General features: G+C 44.9%; 1 protein-coding gene across 4 annotated transcripts in view; it reads right to left on the bottom strand.

Moving 5' to 3' along the window:
- The window catches only part of LOC137541345 (VID27-like protein), a 353,729-nt gene that overhangs the window by 63,293 nt on the left and 270,159 nt on the right, over positions 1-20,277 (bottom strand). For 3 of the 4 annotated variants that reach the window (XM_068262600.1, XM_068262601.1, XM_068262602.1), the window contains 2 exons: positions 8,100-8,173; positions 4,433-5,249 (listed from right to left, as the gene is read on the bottom strand). In XM_068262600.1, coding sequence (XP_068118701.1) covers positions 4,450-4,806 — 357 coding nt within the window. In that variant the 5' untranslated portion in view covers positions 4,807-5,249; positions 8,100-8,173 and the 3' untranslated portion in view covers positions 4,433-4,449. Of the gene's footprint in view, positions 1-4,432; positions 5,250-8,099; positions 8,174-20,277 lie in introns of those variants that run through there. The other variant, XR_011025129.1, reaches the window with a different exon arrangement.

Below are 20,277 nucleotides of genomic sequence, written 5' to 3'. Positions count from 1 at the left end.
TGAGGTCTCCAGGCTGGATTGCTGGATCTCAGAAACGCCAGCTGACAATGTACCTTTACAAACGTCACCTGAATGACGTACACGTAATTCATTCAGAATTATTTTCCACATACAAATCAGTGGACTCACAAAGTCAAATTCACACCCCTTTTTTTCTCTTAAGGCGGAAGCATAACTTATACATGCTCTCAAGACAGATTCACTTCTGGCAATGTAGTACTCACAAAATGACTCTGAATCGTTCTCCAATTCATACGCCAACGCTTCAAGCTGTTTTTTCTGGAACGGGGGCTCCCATTCACACCTGACTAGGTCTTAGCATTCATACTGAACCATGCTAGGGGAAGTTGTGACAACAACATGAGGAATCATATTAATTTTACTCTTGAAACTGCATAGTTTGGGAATTTTCCCCATAGCAAGATCATAGATGGAGGATCTTAAAGTAGTACTGAGAAAAGAAGATCTGTTTTTACATGACAAGGGATCACACAAATCATTGACAAACCTGACACACTCACGCCGATCACAATCGACAGGAACATCTGAGAAACCGGCATCAGATCGCACAGATTTAACCTCTAAACAAACGGGAGAAACTCCATCAGAATTCATGCAGGTGTCCACAGTCGAGGCACACCCATTCATTTCAGGTCGCACAGTGTCCAAACTCACTTGCTTTACCCCAGAAAGACAGGAATAATCATGTGACAATAGTGTCTCTTTATTGGAAATAATTGGTTGGTGTGTGTGCAATTCGTCCAAAATAGTCTGCCACACATAAATCACCAGATCCACATCACACTCATCACAGTCATCAGAATCGATCAAAAGGTACATAGAGTCGAGACAATCATTCAGGTCATCCGCGCTCTTTGCGATATAAAAATCGCAAAAGGCTTTCCAATCGAAATCAAACTCTTCCAACAAGGCCCCAATCTCCCATGAGGCAAATGGCGGTTCAAACAACCCAGTATCTAGGTAATCTCCATATGGGTTGGGGTCAGGAACGAGGACAGACTTTTTAACTGCTTTAATGTAGTGTGCGATCCTACCTATAATAGGATCCACATATGCCTTTGCCTCAGGCAATGACATCTGAACAAAATCGAAGGTTCCCTCTGCCCTGGGAATTTTGGTTTGGCTGGACATTCTGTAACGATTGCGGAATCGTCTCCGTGGTCAGCGCACCAGACGTGCGCTGACGCGGCGGATTTCCTCCACAAGCGTATAATTGAGGACACCCAGGCTAGGTGCTATGCACCTGCAGAGGGAAATTCCTGTCGGCAGGTGGAGCTGTGGAGTGCAGAGGAACAGCTCCTCTGCCCTACCACACACGCCAGACAGGAATTGTACGAAGGGAAGAAACGCAATCGCAAGAGAAGCGATTGAGAGTGAGCACAGAGACAGATTGTGTGTGTGTGCATAAAATTAGTCGCCAACTCGCGACTGTGCACACACCACAGCAGATAAGAAGCAGAAACGCGATCGCGAGAGGTGCGATCGCCAGATGTGACACAAGGTACAGCAAGGCGGAGCACGAGAGTAGCAAAGGCACAGCAAATAATACAATAAGGAAATACGGAAAATAACAAACGCTAGCTAACCGCGAACACCGCACTCATTCGCAACAGTGCACGCGGTTATGCGCGGTCTCCACGTGATAAGCACAATAGAGACAAGCACGCCTAACTAACCATTAACAGACAAACATGAAACAGAGGACGCGAGCGCTTGCTTAACGGTTACCTCACCGAGCCTCCAGCAATCGCAGCAGACAAGACAGACACACGAAAACAGGGACAAGCGACAGAAGGATCCCCAGCGCTAGCGAAAAGTGGCTAGCGCGATCCCAGAAGACAGAACAGAAGGATCCCCAGCGCTAGCGAAAAGTAGCTAGCGCGATCCCAGGAGACAGAACAGAAGGATCCCCAGCGCTAGCGAAAAGTGGCTAGCGCGATCCCAGGAGACAGAATAGCAGAACAGAAGGATCCCCAGCGCTAGCGAAAAGTGGCTAGCGCGATCCCAGAAGACAGAACAGAAGGATCCCCAGCGCTAGCGAAAAGTGGCTAGCGCGATCCCAGGAGACAGAACAGAAGGATCCCCAGCACTAGCGCTAGGGCGATCCAAACACACGGCAGACAGAACAGATGAGGTAGGCAGAAACAACCGCTGTTCCAACCTACACTCCAGACTCAATCAGAAGGATCCACAGCCGCTAACGCTAGGGCTTGTACGATCCAAACACAAGACAGACGGAACAGGCAAAACAGATTTTTTTCTGTGAAAACAGATAATACAACCTGACTGGACTAGAAGGGGAGCCTAAAGCAACCCCCAGGAATTAACTATACTAGATAGCAATGGCTGACACTCCAGCAGTGTCCATCAGGAACAGACCATGGAAGGGAAATGTCCAGCAAAGCATTCTGGGAGCAGAATGCTTTTATAGTGCCAGTCATCAAAAGAAGGCAGGTAACGGATTTGCATGACTAATGTATGCAAATCCCTCAGCAACACAAGCTGCACAACTGACAGAAGGTCTCCTTTCCAGAGTCCTGCAGCAAGCAAACCTAAACAATGGTCAAAAGACTGCCTGCCTGCGCTGAGCGGATTCTCACAGGGACGGATCTAGGGGGGGGGGGGGGGGGGCAGACGGGTCTCTTGCCCCAGGCGCAGTTTGTTAAATTCTTAAAAAGGCGGCAAAACTTGGATAGGAATGGCAGTTTAGGCGTCAAAACCTGACCTTTAGGCGCCAAAACTGGATGGGGAATAGCAGTTTAGGTGCCAAAACCTGACCTTTAGGCGCCAAAACCTGACCTTGCCCCAGGCGCAACTTGGTCTAGATCCATCCCTGCACCAACACCAGGGTCCACACAACTATTTCTTCTGCTGCCACCAGCTACTACGCCACTCCAACAGCTGCATCGACCTACTTATCCTGCTGCTCCTGTCTGTGGTACCCACCAACACCAGGGTCCACACTAAACTGCATCATCTGCTGCCACCAGCTATTACGCCACTACAAATACAATAGCCTGCCAGCAGCTATCACACCACTAGCCCACTACAATAGCATTCATTTTTTGGCGATGTCAAAGCTGAAAACTGTCATGTCCCAGTTGTGCGATTGGGTTTTGGATACAATGTGGGCTGCACAACTGCTGTCTGGAAGCTAGTCCTGATGTTAATTGACAGCTTTATTTTTTTTATTCTTTTATTTTTTTCATTTTATGTCCACCAAATAATTTATTAGTATTTCCCTTTAAAAAAACCATGATGCTACATGCATCATTTACCCTAAAAACCATTTTAAAGCTATTCAAAGGGCACTTCCGGGTTTTCTATCCGGATACCCGAATAGGTCAGGTACCCGCGGGTAATTTGGTCGGATATCCGGATCGGATCCGGATATCCGCAAGGTCAGATTCGGATATCTGGGTACCCGGATCCGGGTAATAAAAAGCACTACCCGAGCATCCCTGGAATCAGGTTTCTCCACCGACGTACAATCATTTTCCAATCCATCTTACAGAATCTGCCCACTGGTCCCTTAACAGACCAATGGGAATCCTCCTCGGTCTGTTAAAGGACCAATGGAGAGCCCCAGCGGCGCATTTAAAAATTCTTTGCCTTGCAGTGGCATAGCTAAGAAGCTTTAGGACCCAGTGTCAGTTTTACATTGGGCCTCCCAAGCATTGTATACATAATTCATATGGCGCAACAAAACCTGCCAAGAACATCCACCATATGAGAGGTGTAAGCAGAGAAGGCGAACAGTTTGTTAATGATTACCACTATTCAAAGCACATTTAGAAGTGATCATTACCAGCATAGCGCCATTGTAAAGCTAATACTGCAACTGAGGGAGGGCCCCCAGTGGGCCCCTCTGGTCTAACTTGCTGTCACAACCTCTGCTCCCCCTACTGCTATGCCACTGCTGCCATGGCTTGCTATAGTTTAGAGTGAGTCTGGCAGTGGAAAGCGATGTGTGAGGCGGGTGTGTGGAGGAGCAAGGCTGTTTTTCTGAAATATCGTTGAACCATCCAAACATCAATGTCATTTCTGCAAGATTGCCAGAAACATTCTCACTCATCCTTAGTGACTCACCATTCTGAGATGCATGTGATGGCCAGACCAGTGTACATTTCTGCTACTAAAACAAATGTAAACTTCAGCCATCTGTATTTACAATGTAACGGTCCCCCAGCAGGGCTCCTCGAATCTGTACCAAAATTCGATTCGGGTACATTCGAATTCAGGTCCGGGGCAAATTCGGATTTGAATTCGATCGCGATCACCAAATTCAATTTGAATTCGAATTCGGTTCACGTTCGGTAACAAAATTCGGGAAAAAATTTGTGTTAGCGAATTTTTTTTTTTTAAAGGGAAATTAAATAGGTGTAATTAAAAAAAAAATGTGATGGAAAACTTTTATTCTGCATTTCTTTATGCATTATTTTTCTTCACCGCCTTCACCTTCCTCTTTTTGTTCTCTCCATCTTTTTCTTCACCGTCTTCTTTTTCTGTTTTACCATATTCTTTCTCGTCATCAATCATTACTATCATCTTCATCATCTTCTTCTTCACTGGCATCTGGTTCTTCAAGTTCTTCTTCTTCACCTGGTTCATCTTCAATTGTTTTTTTATCTTCTTCTTCACCTGGTTCTTCTTTGTCCTCTTCTTCTCCTTCATAATCATCTGGTTCTTCTTCTTCATCATCTGATTCTTCTTCTTCATCATCTGATTCTTCTTCTTCATCATCTGATTCTTCTTCTTCATCATCTGATTCTTCTTCTTCATCATCTGATTCTTCTTCTTCACCTGGTTCTTCTACTAATTCTTCACCTGATTCTTCTTCTTCTTCACCGTCCACCACCATCTTTTTTTTTGTTTTGTGTTCATATTTTTCCTCTTGAACCCAACTTAATGTTTTTTTTCCGTAACAGAACTCTACTGTTGTAAAATTTTATCTTCAACACCAGCATAGCTAAATTTGTGGCGTAATAGCTAGTGGCGCATGGCAGCAGCGCATAATTCTGTGGACCCTGTCGGTGGGAACACAGACAGCAGGAGGATAAATACAGCAGCAGGAGGAGGAGTGACATGTAGCAGCAGGCAATGTAATGGGGCCATGGTACTTAGCGTTGGTACCACGGCTGTAAATAAAGACACCAAGATCAGGAGGTTCCGGACAGCAGTCATGAAGCCCACATTGTGTCCAGTGCACAACTGGGACAGCACAGCACCTAGTGGTGGGAAAACAGACAGAAAAAGAAAAAAAAGAGTAGAAATTAACTGAACGGGTGGTAGTAGTAGTACGCAACTAACTATAAATCACTAGTGTACTACACAATTACTAAGTCGTGTGCCAGACAGTGGGTGACAATTACAGTCGGTCACACACGGTCGGAAAATAATCAATCAAAAGGGTCGGGCAGATGACAATCACAGGTCACACCGGATGCTGGCCTGTGATGTAACTATTATTTATTACACAGTACAGAAGCTAATAAACTCACAGACTAACAGTAGAAATTAACTGAACGGGTGGTAGTAGTAGTAGTATGCAACTAACTATAAATCACTAGTGTACTACACAATTACTAAGTTGTGTGCCAGACAGTGGGTGACAATTACAGTCGGTCACACACGGTCGGAGGCAATCAATCAATAAGGTCGGGCAGATGACAGTCACAGGTCACAATGGATGCTGGCCTGTGATTTAACTATTTTTTGTTAACCACTTCGCCGCCCGGGTAAAGTATATCTACGCTCCTTTGGACTTCACTTCCCCGCCCGGAGCATAGATATACGCACCCCCCGCCGCTACCACCGCTGCCGACGCTGTCCGCGCTCGCACTCCCGCGATCGTGCACGCCGCCGCCCGCTCGCACCGGAGATCAATGAACGGGAAAATCCATTCCCGTTCGTTGATCTCTGCCCCCGCAATGATCGGCATGCTTCTACGAGAAGCAGCGCGATCATTGTGAAAAAACTCAGTTTCCCAGCCTCCCTTCCTGCAAGCGTCCTTCCGATGCTTGCAGGATGCCTAAAGAAAAAATGTGGCCATCTTGTGGCCAAAAAGTAATACTACACCCAAACATTTTTTTCACATACAAATACATTATTTTTACTATTTTCATTTAACTAATTAACTCCCATACTCCCCAATTGTTACCAATATTTTTTTTTGAAATATTAAAATAAATTAAAAAAAAACTACAATAAAAAAAAAACTTAAATAGTTACCTTAGGGATTGAAATCTTTAAATATTTATATCAAGAGGGTATAACACTGTTACTTTATAAAGTATGGGCTTGTAATAAGGGATAGACACAAACTGAAAAAAATGCACCTTTATTTGAAAATAAAATATTGGCGCCAAACATTGTGATAGGGACATAATTTAAACGGTGTAATAACTGGGACAAATGGGCATATAAGTTACATGGATTTTAATTATAGTAGCATGCATTATTTAAAAACTATAATGGCGGAAAACTGAAAAATAATGTTTTTTTTTCCAAATGTTTTCCTATTTTCTCATTAAAACACATTTAGAATAAAATAATTCTTGGCATAATGTCCCACCTAAAGAAAGCCTAATTGGTGGTGAAAAAAACAAGATATAGTTCATTTCATTGCGATAAGTAATGATAAAGTTATAGGCGAATGAATGTAAGGAGCTCTGAAAGGAGAAAATTGCTCGGATGCTGAAGGGGTAAAACCCCTCAGTTGTGAAGTGGTTAAAGAAGCGTTGGAGGCTGGCACTTCCAAAAATACAAACGCTCTTTATTGAATCATAAAAACAGTGGTAACACAGCGACAGCCCGCTGTTTCAGGTCTAAGCCCTTCTTCAAGCCGTTTCAACCACAAGTGAACTCACACATACATAGCCTATATACAGGATCTTCTCAAAAAATTAGCATATTGTGATGAAGTTCATTATTTTCTGTAATGTACTGATAAACTTTAGACTTTCATATATTTTAGATTCATTACACACAACTGAAGTAGTTCAAAGCCTTTTATTGGTTTAATATTGATGATTTTGGCATACAGCTCATGAAAACCCAAAATTCCTATCTCAAAAAATTAGCATATCATAAAAAAGGTTCTCTAAACGAGCTATTAACCTAATCATCTGAATCAAGTAATTAACTCTAAACGCCTGCAAAAGATTCCTGAGGCTTTTAAAAACTCCCAGCCTGGTTCATTACTCAAAACCGCAATCATGGGTAAGACTGCCGACCTGACTGCTGTCCAGAAGGCCATCATTGACACCCTCAAGCAAGAGGGTAAGACACAGAAAGACATTTCTGAACGAATAGGCTGTTCCCAGAGTGCTGTATCAAGGCACCTCAGTGGGAAGTCTGTGGAAAGGAAAAAGTGTGGCAGAAAACGCTGCACAACGAGAAGAGGTGACCGGACCCTGAGGAAGATTGTGGAGAAGGACCGATTCCAGACCTTGGGGGACCTGCAGAAGCAGTGGACTGAGTCTGGAGTAGAAACATCCAGAGCCACCGTGTACTACTTCAGTTGTGTTTAATGAATCTAAAATATATGAAAGTCTAATGTTTATCAGTACATTACAGAAAATAATGAACTTTATCACAATATGCTAATTTTTTGAGAAGATCCTGTATAGTGTCCATCCACCAAATCATCCAATCAGTTTAAATTAACTACAGCCAATCAGATTACCTGCGCTCTGCGGCGGACCTGAGTGGAAACTTCATCCCTAATATGTAAATTCAAATCCTACTGCAGTATAACTGAGTATTGCGGCGCACCACGCCAGCATAGAACCACCTCCGTTCTCCTATTTGTCCAGGCTGGATCAGGTGACTCGCATAGTAACCTACGTCACCATGCACACCCTGTCAGTAATCCTCATACAGCTCTACGCATGTTAAGTACGCTTTGAGCTCATAATGCGACCAACCGAGCAACACCGCCTAGAAGGCGGGTTCCATCTACGTCCCATGTAAACAAAACCGCCACTAACCAATGCGGTGAAATAGAGGACCCGTGACTGCGCGTCCATGGCAATGCAGGAGCGCCTGTAAACACAAAACAGACGTAGAGATCTCACCCCATCCGCCTCCACAAAAGTTACATCAGGTACATCTCCAATCAGTATCCTCCAGCGCAGGCAATATGAAAGCTCTGTAAGAAAAGAGCAACATAAAAACATTAGAGCATGCAGATTAACCTGGAAATGACATATTAAAACAGAACCCCAAATCATATTCTTTGTTGAGTCCGCCCTCCCCCAACGTCCCCAACCTCCTGATCAACCCTGCTTCCCTCCTAAGTAACTCCTTCAACCTGCTATGTTTCCCCCGCCATGTCAGAGGGACCCCATCTATAATCTGCACTTTCAGTTGTGAGACACTATGATGCATTACAGTAAAATGAGCTGAAACTGCTTGTTTCATATCACCATTTCTAATTGCACTCTTATGTGAACAAATCCTATCTCTTACATTCTGAGTAGTCATACCTATATATCCCAAGCCACATGGGGGCACTTCAAGTAGTACACCACATACCTTGACTCACAGGTATATATATATATCTTTAATCCTAAATTTAGTACCCTTTGATGGATGTGTAAATTCTGAACCTTTGGTGATATGTCCACATAAGTGGCAGCCAAAACAGGGATATGTTCCTACTCTTTTTTGGGGGGCTGTAATGGTTCTGGTGCATGATAAAATGTCTTATCCCTAATAGTGGGGGCTTTTTTAAAAGAAAGCAGGAGAGGATACCTAAATTCCGGGATATTGGGAAAAGCCTGGCTCAAAAGATGCCAATGACGCCTAATGCCCCTCCCAATCTCCCCACTGCAAGCATTTATAGGTCGAAACAAAAGGGAGTCGGAACTGTTTGTTATATTTCTTTTTTGGGCGTAGCTTTTGTTGGATAACCTGTTGAGGATAACCTCTCTGTCTAAATTTTAACTCCATATCAATTTGGCGTTTTTTTAAATGGTCAGGGGCAGGGACAATTTTCTACAATCTGGCCAATTGTCCCTTAGGAATGGCATCTTTCACATGGGATGGATGGAAACTATCGTAGTGTAGCATAGAGTTACAGTCTGTACTCTTAATGTATAAATCAGAGACCAAGGAGTCACCTTCTCTCCTAATTATAGTGTCTAAAAATGTCACTTGTTCTGCGTTAGCATTGCAAGTCAATTTGATTTTGCTGCAGCTGCGGGACAGGTCCACCAGAAAGGAGTCAAGGGTCGAACGTGGCCCCGGCCACACACAAAAAATGTAGTCAATATATCTAAGCCAGCATTTAGCATGTTGCTGGAATAGATTATTAGAGTAAATAAAAGCTTCTTCATACAGACCCATATACAAATTGGCATAGGACGGGGCCACATTCGACCCCATCGCCGTGCACCGCAGCTGCAGGAAAAACTCATTCTGAAAAGAAAAATAGTTACAACGTAGCACCACATTGAGCAGTTCCAAGGCAAATAAATGTTGTTCTTTTGATAAATCCAATCGTGTCATCAGAAACCAATCAATGGCCTCTACATCTCCATCATGTGGGATGGAGGTGTAGAGGCTCTCCACATCTAGTGTCACTAATAGGAGATCCTCTCCCCTCATGTTAAGGGCCCTGATCTTTTGTAGAAACATACTGGTATCCCTCATATAAGAGTCCAGCGTCACCACCAAGGGCTGCAACAATCTATCCAAAAACTGCGCAATTGGAACAAAAATCGAACCGGTGCCGGTGTCCCGTCTGAAATAGCTATCCGTCTGAAACAGCTACTTTCAGCACTGCGCATGCGCACATCCATTTGCTCGTCATAAGAGCGGGGAGGGTCGTCTGAAATCGCTACGTTTCTGCCGAAACTAGCAAACCTAGCACAGAACTGTTGCTAAATAAAAAGTGGCTACGAGCCGCTGTGCAGGCTTGCCGAGATCTCATCTCCCTTGCTTTATTACACAGCTGCGCTACTCGCAGGGCAGCTGATAATCCATCACTCAGGCTGACGTGCTTCTCCCTGCTTCCTCCTGAAGGCTGCGATGTCTGTCCTCCTCGTAATGGAATGCACAGCAGAGCGGTGTATAATATCTCCGGCATACACCTCGTCTAGTGCTGTGCATCCCTCTCCCCTGCTCTCTCCTCTGCTTTCATCAGAGCTCCTCTGCTATCAGTTACATTCGTGCAGCTCCTGACTGACTTGCCATGTGACAAACTCGGGAACCAAACTACACTGGGCAGCTCTGATGAAAGTGCAGGAGAGGAGCAATGCACAGCGCTGGACAAGGTGCAATGTAATTATAAACTGCTTTGCTGTGCATTACAATACAAAGGTGTGTAGGGGACACACATTGCAGGGAGGGAGGGGGAGAATGTCAGCCACGGGGAGAGTGTGTGTGTGTGTGTGGGGGGGGACTGGCCTCAAATGACATCAATCTTTGTGGGAGGGTAATATATATGGGGAAGGTGAGGGAAGAGGGTCAGTAATGCTGGCCACTTAGTTTCCTACTTTGGGGGGGTTGGAATGATTCTGGCTATACATAGGGGAACAAGAGGACCATTAGATTAGTAGGCGGGGGGGGGGGGATTGTAGCACATGATATGAGGGGAAGGGCAGGGGGTAAGGTGCAGAGCAGGTGAAAACCAGGGCTGCCATAAGCACCAATATTAAGAGCCGCATTTAACGTTATGAACAGTACTTAGTAATGTGCTGCCCACATTGCGATTTTTCTGGTGACTGCTGCCCACATTGCGATTGTTCTGGTGACTGCTGCCCACATTACGATTTTCTGGTGACTGCTGCCCACATTGCGATTTGTTCTGGTGACTGCTGCCCACATTGCGATTTTTCTGGTGTCTGCTGCCCACATTGCGATTTTTCTGGTAACTGCTGTCCACATTGCGATTTTTCTGGTAACTGCTGTCCACATTACGATTTTCTGGTTACTGCTGCCCACATTGCGATTTTCTGGTGACTGCTGCCCACTTTATGATTATTTTCTGGTCACTGCTGCTCACATTACGATTTTCTGGAGACTGCTGCCCACATTGGGATTTTTTTGGTGACAGCTGCCGTCACGTCTCAGCATCCGGGCGCTCCCGTACGGCCATTCAGCGCAGCGCAGAATGAGGGAAACTCCGCTGCTGTCACGTCTGAGCATCCGGGCGTTCCTGTGCGGCTATTCAGCGCTCCCGTAGGGTGCCAGCTATATGACACTCGTTGGGTGGCAGTGGGGGTGCATAGAGGGTTAGGAGAAGCTAGATAAAGTTATTTGGAGTCAAAACCACTGTAGAACCGGATGGTTATGCATAGCAAACTGAGTAAAATAGGCCTAAAACATCTCAAGGCAGAAAGGGACCATGTAGCTGTAATCTAAACATGTGGCTAATAAAGACCTCTGAGTGTCCGAGGATACCAGGACGTCCCCCGGCCCCCGCCCCCCGATGCGACCCACAGAATGCCGCAGTGGCGGACCTGGACTGCGAATTACATTTTCACAGTTGTGAGCACCTCGGGGAGGGGGGGGGGGGGGGTTCAGGGGGAGCAAGCCCGCAAAACAAACAGCCAGAAAGTTGACAGCTTAAAAAGATCAGAGAATGAGTCCTTAATTTGTATTGATGGCCCAGCCCCCCGGGGCACACCGCGTGGAGGAGAATGCTGCAGTAGCGGACCTGGACTGTAAAAATACAACCAGGACGGCATACAAAACATTATCGTCAGTGCGGGTGACCCGGGGGGGAGGGGGGGTTAGTCGGGTCAGTGCTCACTATAAGGCAGAATACCCATAAGGTGCGCATGAATGTCCAGGCTATAATCTAAATGTAGAATATGACAAGGTGAGAGAATCTCACGTATAGATCTGCAGATCAACCTAGGCATTGTTGTGCGCATCCCAGTATCTGGCTACCTGGCACATAGGGGGAGACCCAGGGATGCCAGAATGCCTACATTTGTATCTAAAGCTCAGCTCAGAAGCGGCATTCTAGCTGATTACATCACTTAAATGTCATGTTTAACCCATTCAGTGAATTTATGCTTAAAAAAAATCAGGCATAATAGTTTTTAAGCTGTAAGCAAGCTATTAAAGCAAAGTTGAAATGCTGAGTTATATTCCACTTTAAGTGACTGGGGCTCAAATTCACTAAAGGGACGTAGCCACAAACAACCAAATAGCGGAAAATTGTTACTTACCTATCCGTAATTTTCCTTTCCCTGTGCCTTCATGTCATCACACAGATGGGTAGATGCTCCGCCCACTCTACCCCATAGGACGTTGACATTTATAAATGATCTGCCTAGCCCTGCCCCCCCAGTCTCGTCAGCCTCGGAACCACCGAAGGTAACAAGAAGGGAGGGGGCTGTGTGATGACATGAAGGCACAGGGAAAGGAAAATTACGGATAGGTAAGTAACAATTTTCCGCTTTCCCTATGCCTATGTCATCACACAGATGGGAGTTAACTAGGAAATGAAGGGAGGGAACAAAAGTATGCTGAAACACACAATTTTAATTATTCATTTGTACAGTAGTAGCATTCAGTACTGATCTGCCAAACACTGTTGAGGACTGAGCAGCCATGTCTAATCTATAATCTATATATATAAAATTGGATGTATGTATGTATGTATGTATGTATGTATGTGTGTATGTGCCGCGATCACGCGAAAACGGCTTGACCGATTTGAACGAAACTTGGTATACAGATCCCTTACTACCTGGGATGATAGGTTCTGGGGGTCTCGCGTCCCCCCTGCACACCTGGGCGGAGCTACAAACAGCAAATCAGATTTCACCCATTCAAGTCAATGGAAAAAATGTAAAAGGCTGCCATTCTCACAGTAATTAAGCCAGAGTCCGCACACTTGGCACAGTTGGTGACTGAGGTTACAAATCCAGGAAAAGTGGGCGGGGCATAAAACAGCCAATCAAATTTCAGCCGTTCATTTTAAAATGGGAAAATGTAAACTGCAGCCATTCTTAGACTGGTAATCGCAGGGTTCTCAAACTTGCCACACTTGGTCACTGGGTGAATGCGATTAAGATTCAAGAAAATGGGTGGAGCCTACAACAGCCAATCAAAATTCACCTATTGATTTTCAAGGGGAATATTTAAACTGCTGCTATTCCTACACTTTTAATGGCAGAGGCTTCAAACTTGCTACAGTCGGTCATTGGGTGACTGGGGTCCAAATTCACTAAAGGGGCGGGGCCACATACAGCCAATCAGATTTCCTTGGTGGATAAACTGCTTCCATTCACACATTTTTGATGCCAGGAACCTGAAAGCTCACAAACTTGGTCATTGAGTGACTGTGTGTCAAGCTTACAAAAAGTGGGCGGAGCCAAAACAACTTTTACTGGGGAAATATAAACTGCAGCCATTCTTACACCATTAATGGCAGGGTTCTCAAACTTTGCACAGTTGGTCATTGGGTGACTGAGATTAAGATTTTGGAAGGTGGGTGGAGCCTACAACAGCCAATAAAAATTCACCTTTTGATTTTCAAAGGGAATATTTCATCTGCTACCATTCTCTTATACTGTTAAAAGCAGATGCCTCAAACCTAGTACAGTTGGTCACTGGGTGACTAGGGTCCAAATTCAGAAAGAGGGTGGAGACACAAACAGCTAGATTTGTTTATTTTTTAATGGGAATATACAAAGTATTGATACCAAGGACCCCAAAGCTGATAAACTTGATAATTGAGTGACTGTATGTCAAGGTTTGAAAAAGTGGGCGGTGCTAACAACTAAATTTTTAACATGGCAGGGTTCCCAAACTTTACACAATTAGCCACTGGGTGACTGGGATGAATATTCAGAAATGTGGGTGGAGCCTATAACAGCCAATCAAAATTCACCTATTGATTTTCAAGGGGAATATTCACAATGCTACCATTCTTATACTGTTAGTGGCAGAGGCCTCAAACCTGATTCAGTTAATCATTGGGTGACTGGGGTCCAAATTCACTAAAGGGGTGGAGCCACAAACAGCCAATCAGATTTGTTAGATTGATTTCAGCCATTCTGTTATTGGCAGGGTTCTCAAACGTGACACAGTTGGCCACTGGGTGACTGGGACTAATATTCAGAAAAGTGGGTGGAGCCTACAGCAGCCAATCAAAATTCACCTTTTGATTTTCAAGGGGAATATTTACATTGCTGCCACTCATGCACTCTTAATGGCAGAGGCCTAAAATCTGCTACAGTAAGTCACTGGAAAAATGGGGTTTAAATTCTGAAGGGAGCGGGCCAAAAACAGCCAATCAGATTTGTTTAATTTCAATGGTAAAATGCAACTTATTGATGCCAAGGACCCCAAAGCTGATAAAGTTGGTCATTAAATGACTGTATGTCAAGATTAGAAATAGTGGGCGGAGCCAAAAACAACTAACTTTTTACATGGGAAAATGTAAACTGCAGCTTTTCTTACACTGTTAATGGCAGGGTTCTCAAACCTCACACAGTTGGTCACTGGGTGACTAGGATTAATATTCGGAAAAGTCCTGACGTCAGCCGCCTCCGATCCAGCCCTTAGCGCTGGCCGGAACTTTTTGTTCCGGCTGCGCAGGGCTCAGGCGGCTAGGGGGGCCCTCTTTCGCCGCTGCTCGCGGCGAATCGCCGCAGAGCGGCGGCGATCAGGCAGCACACGCGGCTGGCAAAGTGCCGGCTGCGTGTGCTGCTTTTTATTTGATTAAAATCGGCCCAGCAGGGCCTGAGCGGCGACCTCCGGCAGTGTTGGACGAGCTCAGCTCGTCCAGACCGCTCAGGTGGTTAATGGCAGAGGCCTAACATCTGCTACAGTCAGTCACTGGGAGACTGAAATTTAAATTCTGAAGGGAGCGGGCCAAAAACAGCCAATCAAATTTGTTTAATTTCAATGGTAAAATGCAACTTATTGATGCCAAAGAACCCAAAGCTCATAAACTTGGTCATTAAGTGACTGTATGTCAAAATTAGAAATAGTGGGCAGAGCCAAAAACAACTAACTTTTTACATGGGGAAATGTAAACTGCAGCTTTTCTTACACTGTTAATGGCAGGGTTCTCAAACTTCACACAGTTGGTCACTGGGTGACTAGGGTTAATATTTGGAAAAGTAGGTGGAGCCTACAAGAGCCAATCAAAATTCACCTATTAATTTCCAAGGGGAATATTGAAACTGCAGCCATTCTCACACTGTTAATAGCAGAGGCCTCAAACCTGCTACAGTCGGTCGTTAAGTGTTTGGGGTTCAAATTCAGTAAAGGGGCGGAGCCAAAAACAGCCAGATTTCTTTGCTGGATAAACTGCTTCCATTAGCACAATTTTGATGCCAGGAACCCAAAAGCTCACAAACTTGGTCATTGAGTAGTGACTGTGTCAAGGTTACAAAAAGTGGGTGGAGTTAAAAACAGATTTTTCTGGGAAATTGTAAACTGCAGCCCTTCTTCACTGTTAATGGCAGGGTTCTCAAACTTAGCATAGCTGGTTACTGGGTGACTGGGATTAATAATCAGAAAAGTGGATGGAGCCTAAAAATGCCAATCAAAAATCACATGTCGCTTTTCAAGGAGAATATTAAAATTGCTGCAATTCTTGCACTGTTAATGGCACAAGCCTAAAACCTGGTACAGTTGGTCATTGGGTCACTGAGGTTCAAATTCAGAAAAGGGGACAGAGCCACAAACAGTGAATCAGATTTGTTTCATTTCATGGGAAAATACAAATTATTGATGCCAAGGACCCCAAAACTCACAAACTTGGGCATTGAGTAGTGACTTTGTGTCCAGGTTACAAAAAGTGGGCGGAGCCAAAAACAAATGTCACTGGGAAAGTGTAAATTGCAGCCCTTCTTACACTGTTTATTTTAGGGTTCCCAATCTTTGCCCAGATGGTCACTGAGTGACTGAGATATTCAGGGAAGTGGGTGGAGCCTATAATAGCCAATCAAAATTCACCTGTTGATTTTCAAGTGGAATATTTAAATTGCTGCCATTTGTACACTGGTAATAGCAGATGCCTCAAACCTGCTACAGTTGGTCTTTGGGTGACTGGGGTTCAAATGCTGGAGAAACAGCCTATCTGATTTGTTTAATTTCTATGGGAATATACAAATTATTGATGCCAAGGACCCCAAAGCTCACAAACTTGGTCATTGAGTGTTTGTGTGTTAGGGTTAGAAAGTGGGCGGAGCCAACACCAGTCAAATACATACCCGGGCAATGCTGGGTCATCAGTGGGTGGAGACAAATACAAATTTCACTGGGAAAATGTACACTGCAGCCATTCTGTTAATGGCAGGGTTTTTAAACTTTGCACAGTTGGTCACTGGGTGACTGGGATTAATATTCAGAAAAGTGGGTGGAGCCTACAAAAGTGAATCAAACTTCACCTGTTGCTTTTCAAGGGGAATATTTAATTGCTACAATTCTTGAACTGTTAATGGCACAGGCCTCAAACCTGGTACAGTTGGTTATTGGGTGACTGGGGTTCAAATTCAGAAAAAGGGGTGGAGCCACACACACCCAATCAGATTTGTTTCAGTTCAATGCAGATTATTGATACCAAAGACCGCAAAGCTCACAAACTTGGTCAGTGAGTAATTGTGTGTTAGGGTTAGAAAAAGTAGGCGGAGCCAACACCAGCCAAATACATACCCGGGCAACGCCGGGCAATCAGCTAGTGTTTGATAAATGTGTCAATCTTTGACCAGTTAGCTGCCTGACAGATCTTTTCGGCTGAGACTCTGTTCATTGCCGCCCATGATGTCGACACACTACGGGTGGAGTGTGCGACGATCTGTTCCGGCGGATCAAGTCCAGTCAGTCTGTAGGCAGTCTGAATTGTCTTTACAATCCATGAGGCCACTGTTCTGACAGATGCGGGCTGTCCCTTTCTGTAGCCTGTTGGGATCACCCATAGTGTGTCAGACTTCCTGAAGTCCTTTGTGGCCTGAAGATACATCTTTAGAGATTCTGCAATGTCCAGAGGGTGCACGTTGTCCGAGTCCTGTTGAAGAAAAACCCGGGAGAATCCAGTCCTGGTTTAGATGGTATGAACTTGCCACCTTTGGAATGAATCTCTGAATTGGTCTCAGGACTACGCGATCCGGAAGAAAGGTGAGGTATGGCTCTTCATGACCTAATGCCTGGATTTCAGACACTCTTCTGGCAGATGTTACTGCCACCAGGAATACTGCTCTCAATGTTAGATTCCAGAGTGTGCAGTCCTGAAGGGGAAAGAATGGTTCCTTCGTAAGTGCTTGTAGAACTAATGGGAGATCCCATTTAGGAAATAAGTTCTTCCTTGGCGGTTTAATCTTTAGAACCCCTTTCATAAACTGTTTTATAAGCGGGTGACTACCCCAAGGAGATCCTGTCAGTGCAGAGATTGCAGAGACGTGTCCCTTAATGGTGTGGAAGGCAAGTCCCTTGTCCAGACCCTTCTGAAGGAAGGCTAGTATTTGATTTGGTAGAGGAAACAAAGGGTCGAATCTTTCACTGTCCGCAAACTCTACAAATCTATTCCACACTCGGTTATAGGTTGCGTTAGTCGTTGGTTTTCTGGCTTGTAATAAGGTTTGTATTACCCTAGTGACTGTAGCCTCTTCCCCTCAATACCCAAGCCATGAGGTTGAGTCTCTGCGGATCCGGATGGTGTACCTCTCCCTGCTGGAGAAGGTCTGGTCTGTTGGGGAGAGGAAGAGGAGATTTCAACTTCAAGTCCCATAACAGGGGGAACCAAGGCCGATTCGGCCAAAAAGGCAGGATCGCTATGAGCGTAACTCTCTCCCTCAATAGACGTGTTAATAGTTGTGGTATCATTGGTGTTGGTGGGTAGACATAGCCAATGTCGAAATTCCAATTCGCTGTTATGGCATCTGTTGCTATCGCTTCTTTGCAAGGATATCTGGTCATGAATTTGGCACATTTCGAATTGACTGCTGTCGCCATTAGATCTACTTGGGGGAACTGGAATTGGCTGCAAATCCATCGATATACCTCCTGGCAGAGTGTCCACTCGCCGTTGTCTATATGATGGCGACTTAGGTAATCGGCCTTCGTGTTCTGGTGACCCGGGCATATACACCGCTTTCAAGTCCCATACATTGTGCTCCGCAAAGTGGAAGATCTCTTCCGTCTGTAAGAGCAGGTTCCTGCTTTTCGTACCCCCCTGCCGCTTTACATAGGAGACTGCTGTTCGATTGTCCATTTTCATTAATACAGGCCTGTTGTGTATTAAATTTCGAAAACTCTGCAATCCGTGAAGCGCTGCCCGTAACTCTAAGATGTTGGCAGGAGTGTGATTCTGAGGTGTGGGCCACACCCCCTGGGCTGACTGTGTTAGACAGTGCGCCCCCCCCCAACCCTTCAGACTGGCATCGGTAGTAATTATGGTGTAAGAGCCAGGTTGTATCATATGACCTCTCGTCAGGTTGCTCTGGACATTCCACCATCTCAGTCCCTGTTTCATAGGGGTTGTGATCTGAATTGTCTGTTCCATACGTTTCTTGTCCCACTGTTTGAGAAAACCCCACTGGAAAGGTCTGATGTTCCACTGTGCCCATCTGATCATCGGTATAGTTGATGTCAGGTAGCCAATAATGCTCAGACAATCTCTCGCTGTCAATTGTCGCTCGTTCAGTACTCGTTGAACTTTCGATATTAGTGTCAATCTCTTTTCTTCTGGTAGCATTATTCTGTTTTCTTGTGTTTTGATTAGAGCTCCAAGAAAAATCATTTCCTGAGTCGGCTGCAGTTGACTCTTTCCTAAATTTAGTTTCCAACCAAAGTGCTGAAGCGTGTCCAACAAGATCTGTTTGTGTCGTAACAGTATTTTTCGATCTTGGGCCAGGAGTAGCAAGTCGTCTAGGTATTGAAAAAGACGAAGCCCCTTCAGTCTCAGAACTGCTACTAGTGCCAGAAGAACTTTGGTGAAAGTTCGTGGGCCGGTAATATCCTGAATGGGAGGCTTGTAAATTGGTAGTGGAGCGGTCCTACAGCGAATCTTAAGAATTTCTGGAAGTTCTGATGTATGGGGACGTGTAAATAGGCGTCTTCCAAGTCTACACATATCATCCAATCTGAGATCATGATTGATCTTGTAATTGACTGTAGCGTTTCCATCTTGAATTTTTTTAGTAGTATTCGTTTGTTTAATCTCCTTAGGTCCAGAACTGGTCGCCAGTCGCCCGATTTTTTCCGGACAAGAAATAGTGGGGAGTAAAAGCCCTCTCCTCTTAGCGCAGTTGGAACAGGTGTTATCGCTTTCTTGAGTATAAGGGACTCGATGTATTGAGTTAGCACCAATTTCTTTTCCTGTGATACTGGGATACGTGTAGGGATAAAGTAGTTTCCTGGTGGTCTTCCCACAAATTTCCATTTGTGACCTTGGTTGATTGTCCTCAACACCCAAGGATTGGTAATGCTGTCCGCCCAAATTTGTCCAAACTGGCATAATCTCCCTCCTACTGGGCAAATCTGGGCGGAGACACTCTCAAAAGGATTTTTGTTGTCCCTGGCCTGAAGGTGTGGTCTTCTGCTTAGTCGACCTTTGGAAAGTCGTTTGCGAACTCTGCTAGTTGCGTCGATATTCTCGACCTGGTCGGTATGAACGCGGGTTTCTATACTTGGCCTGTTGGAATTTATTCTGTTGAAAAGTAGGTTTCTTGTTCTTCCTATCTTGAGGAATCAATCCCGATCTGCCTCCCGTGACTCGTTGTATAGCCGAGTCCATTTCTGCTCCAAATAGTAATCTTCCATCGTATGGTATTTTACACCAGTCGGCGCGGGAGGAAGGATCTGCCGACCATGCTCTCAACCAGAGAGCCCGTTTGGCCATCACCGAGTATACCATCGATCTGGATGTGCTTCTAATTATATCCACCACCGCTTCCCCTATAAAATCGGAAGTAAGTTTTAAGTCATCCAGTGACGAAATTATTGATTCCTTTTCTGCGTCATTACGTACAGCCTCTTCTACGTTCAGAGTCCATACTTTGATAGCTTTAGCGATAGACGTGAGGGCTACCGCAGGCTTAGTCGCCCCTCCTGAGGTTGTATAAATTTTCTTTAACTCTGTGTCTATTCTTCTGTCGAGGGCATCCTTAAATGAGGCTGCATTCTCTCTGGGCAGAGTAGTCGGTTTTGCCAGTCTAATCACCGAGGCATCTACTACTGGGGGATTATCTAATCGTATCGACTTGTCTTCCTTCATAGGGTATAGCTTGGAGATGCGGTTCTGTAAGGGGGGCTTTTTCTCAATCTTCTCCCACTCTTCAT

The sequence above is a fragment of the Hyperolius riggenbachi genome, chromosome 12 (assembly GCF_040937935.1).
Source record: "Hyperolius riggenbachi isolate aHypRig1 chromosome 12, aHypRig1.pri, whole genome shotgun sequence".
NCBI lineage: Eukaryota > Metazoa > Chordata > Amphibia > Anura > Hyperoliidae > Hyperolius > Hyperolius riggenbachi.
This window is presented reverse-complemented; position numbering and strand designations above follow the sequence as displayed.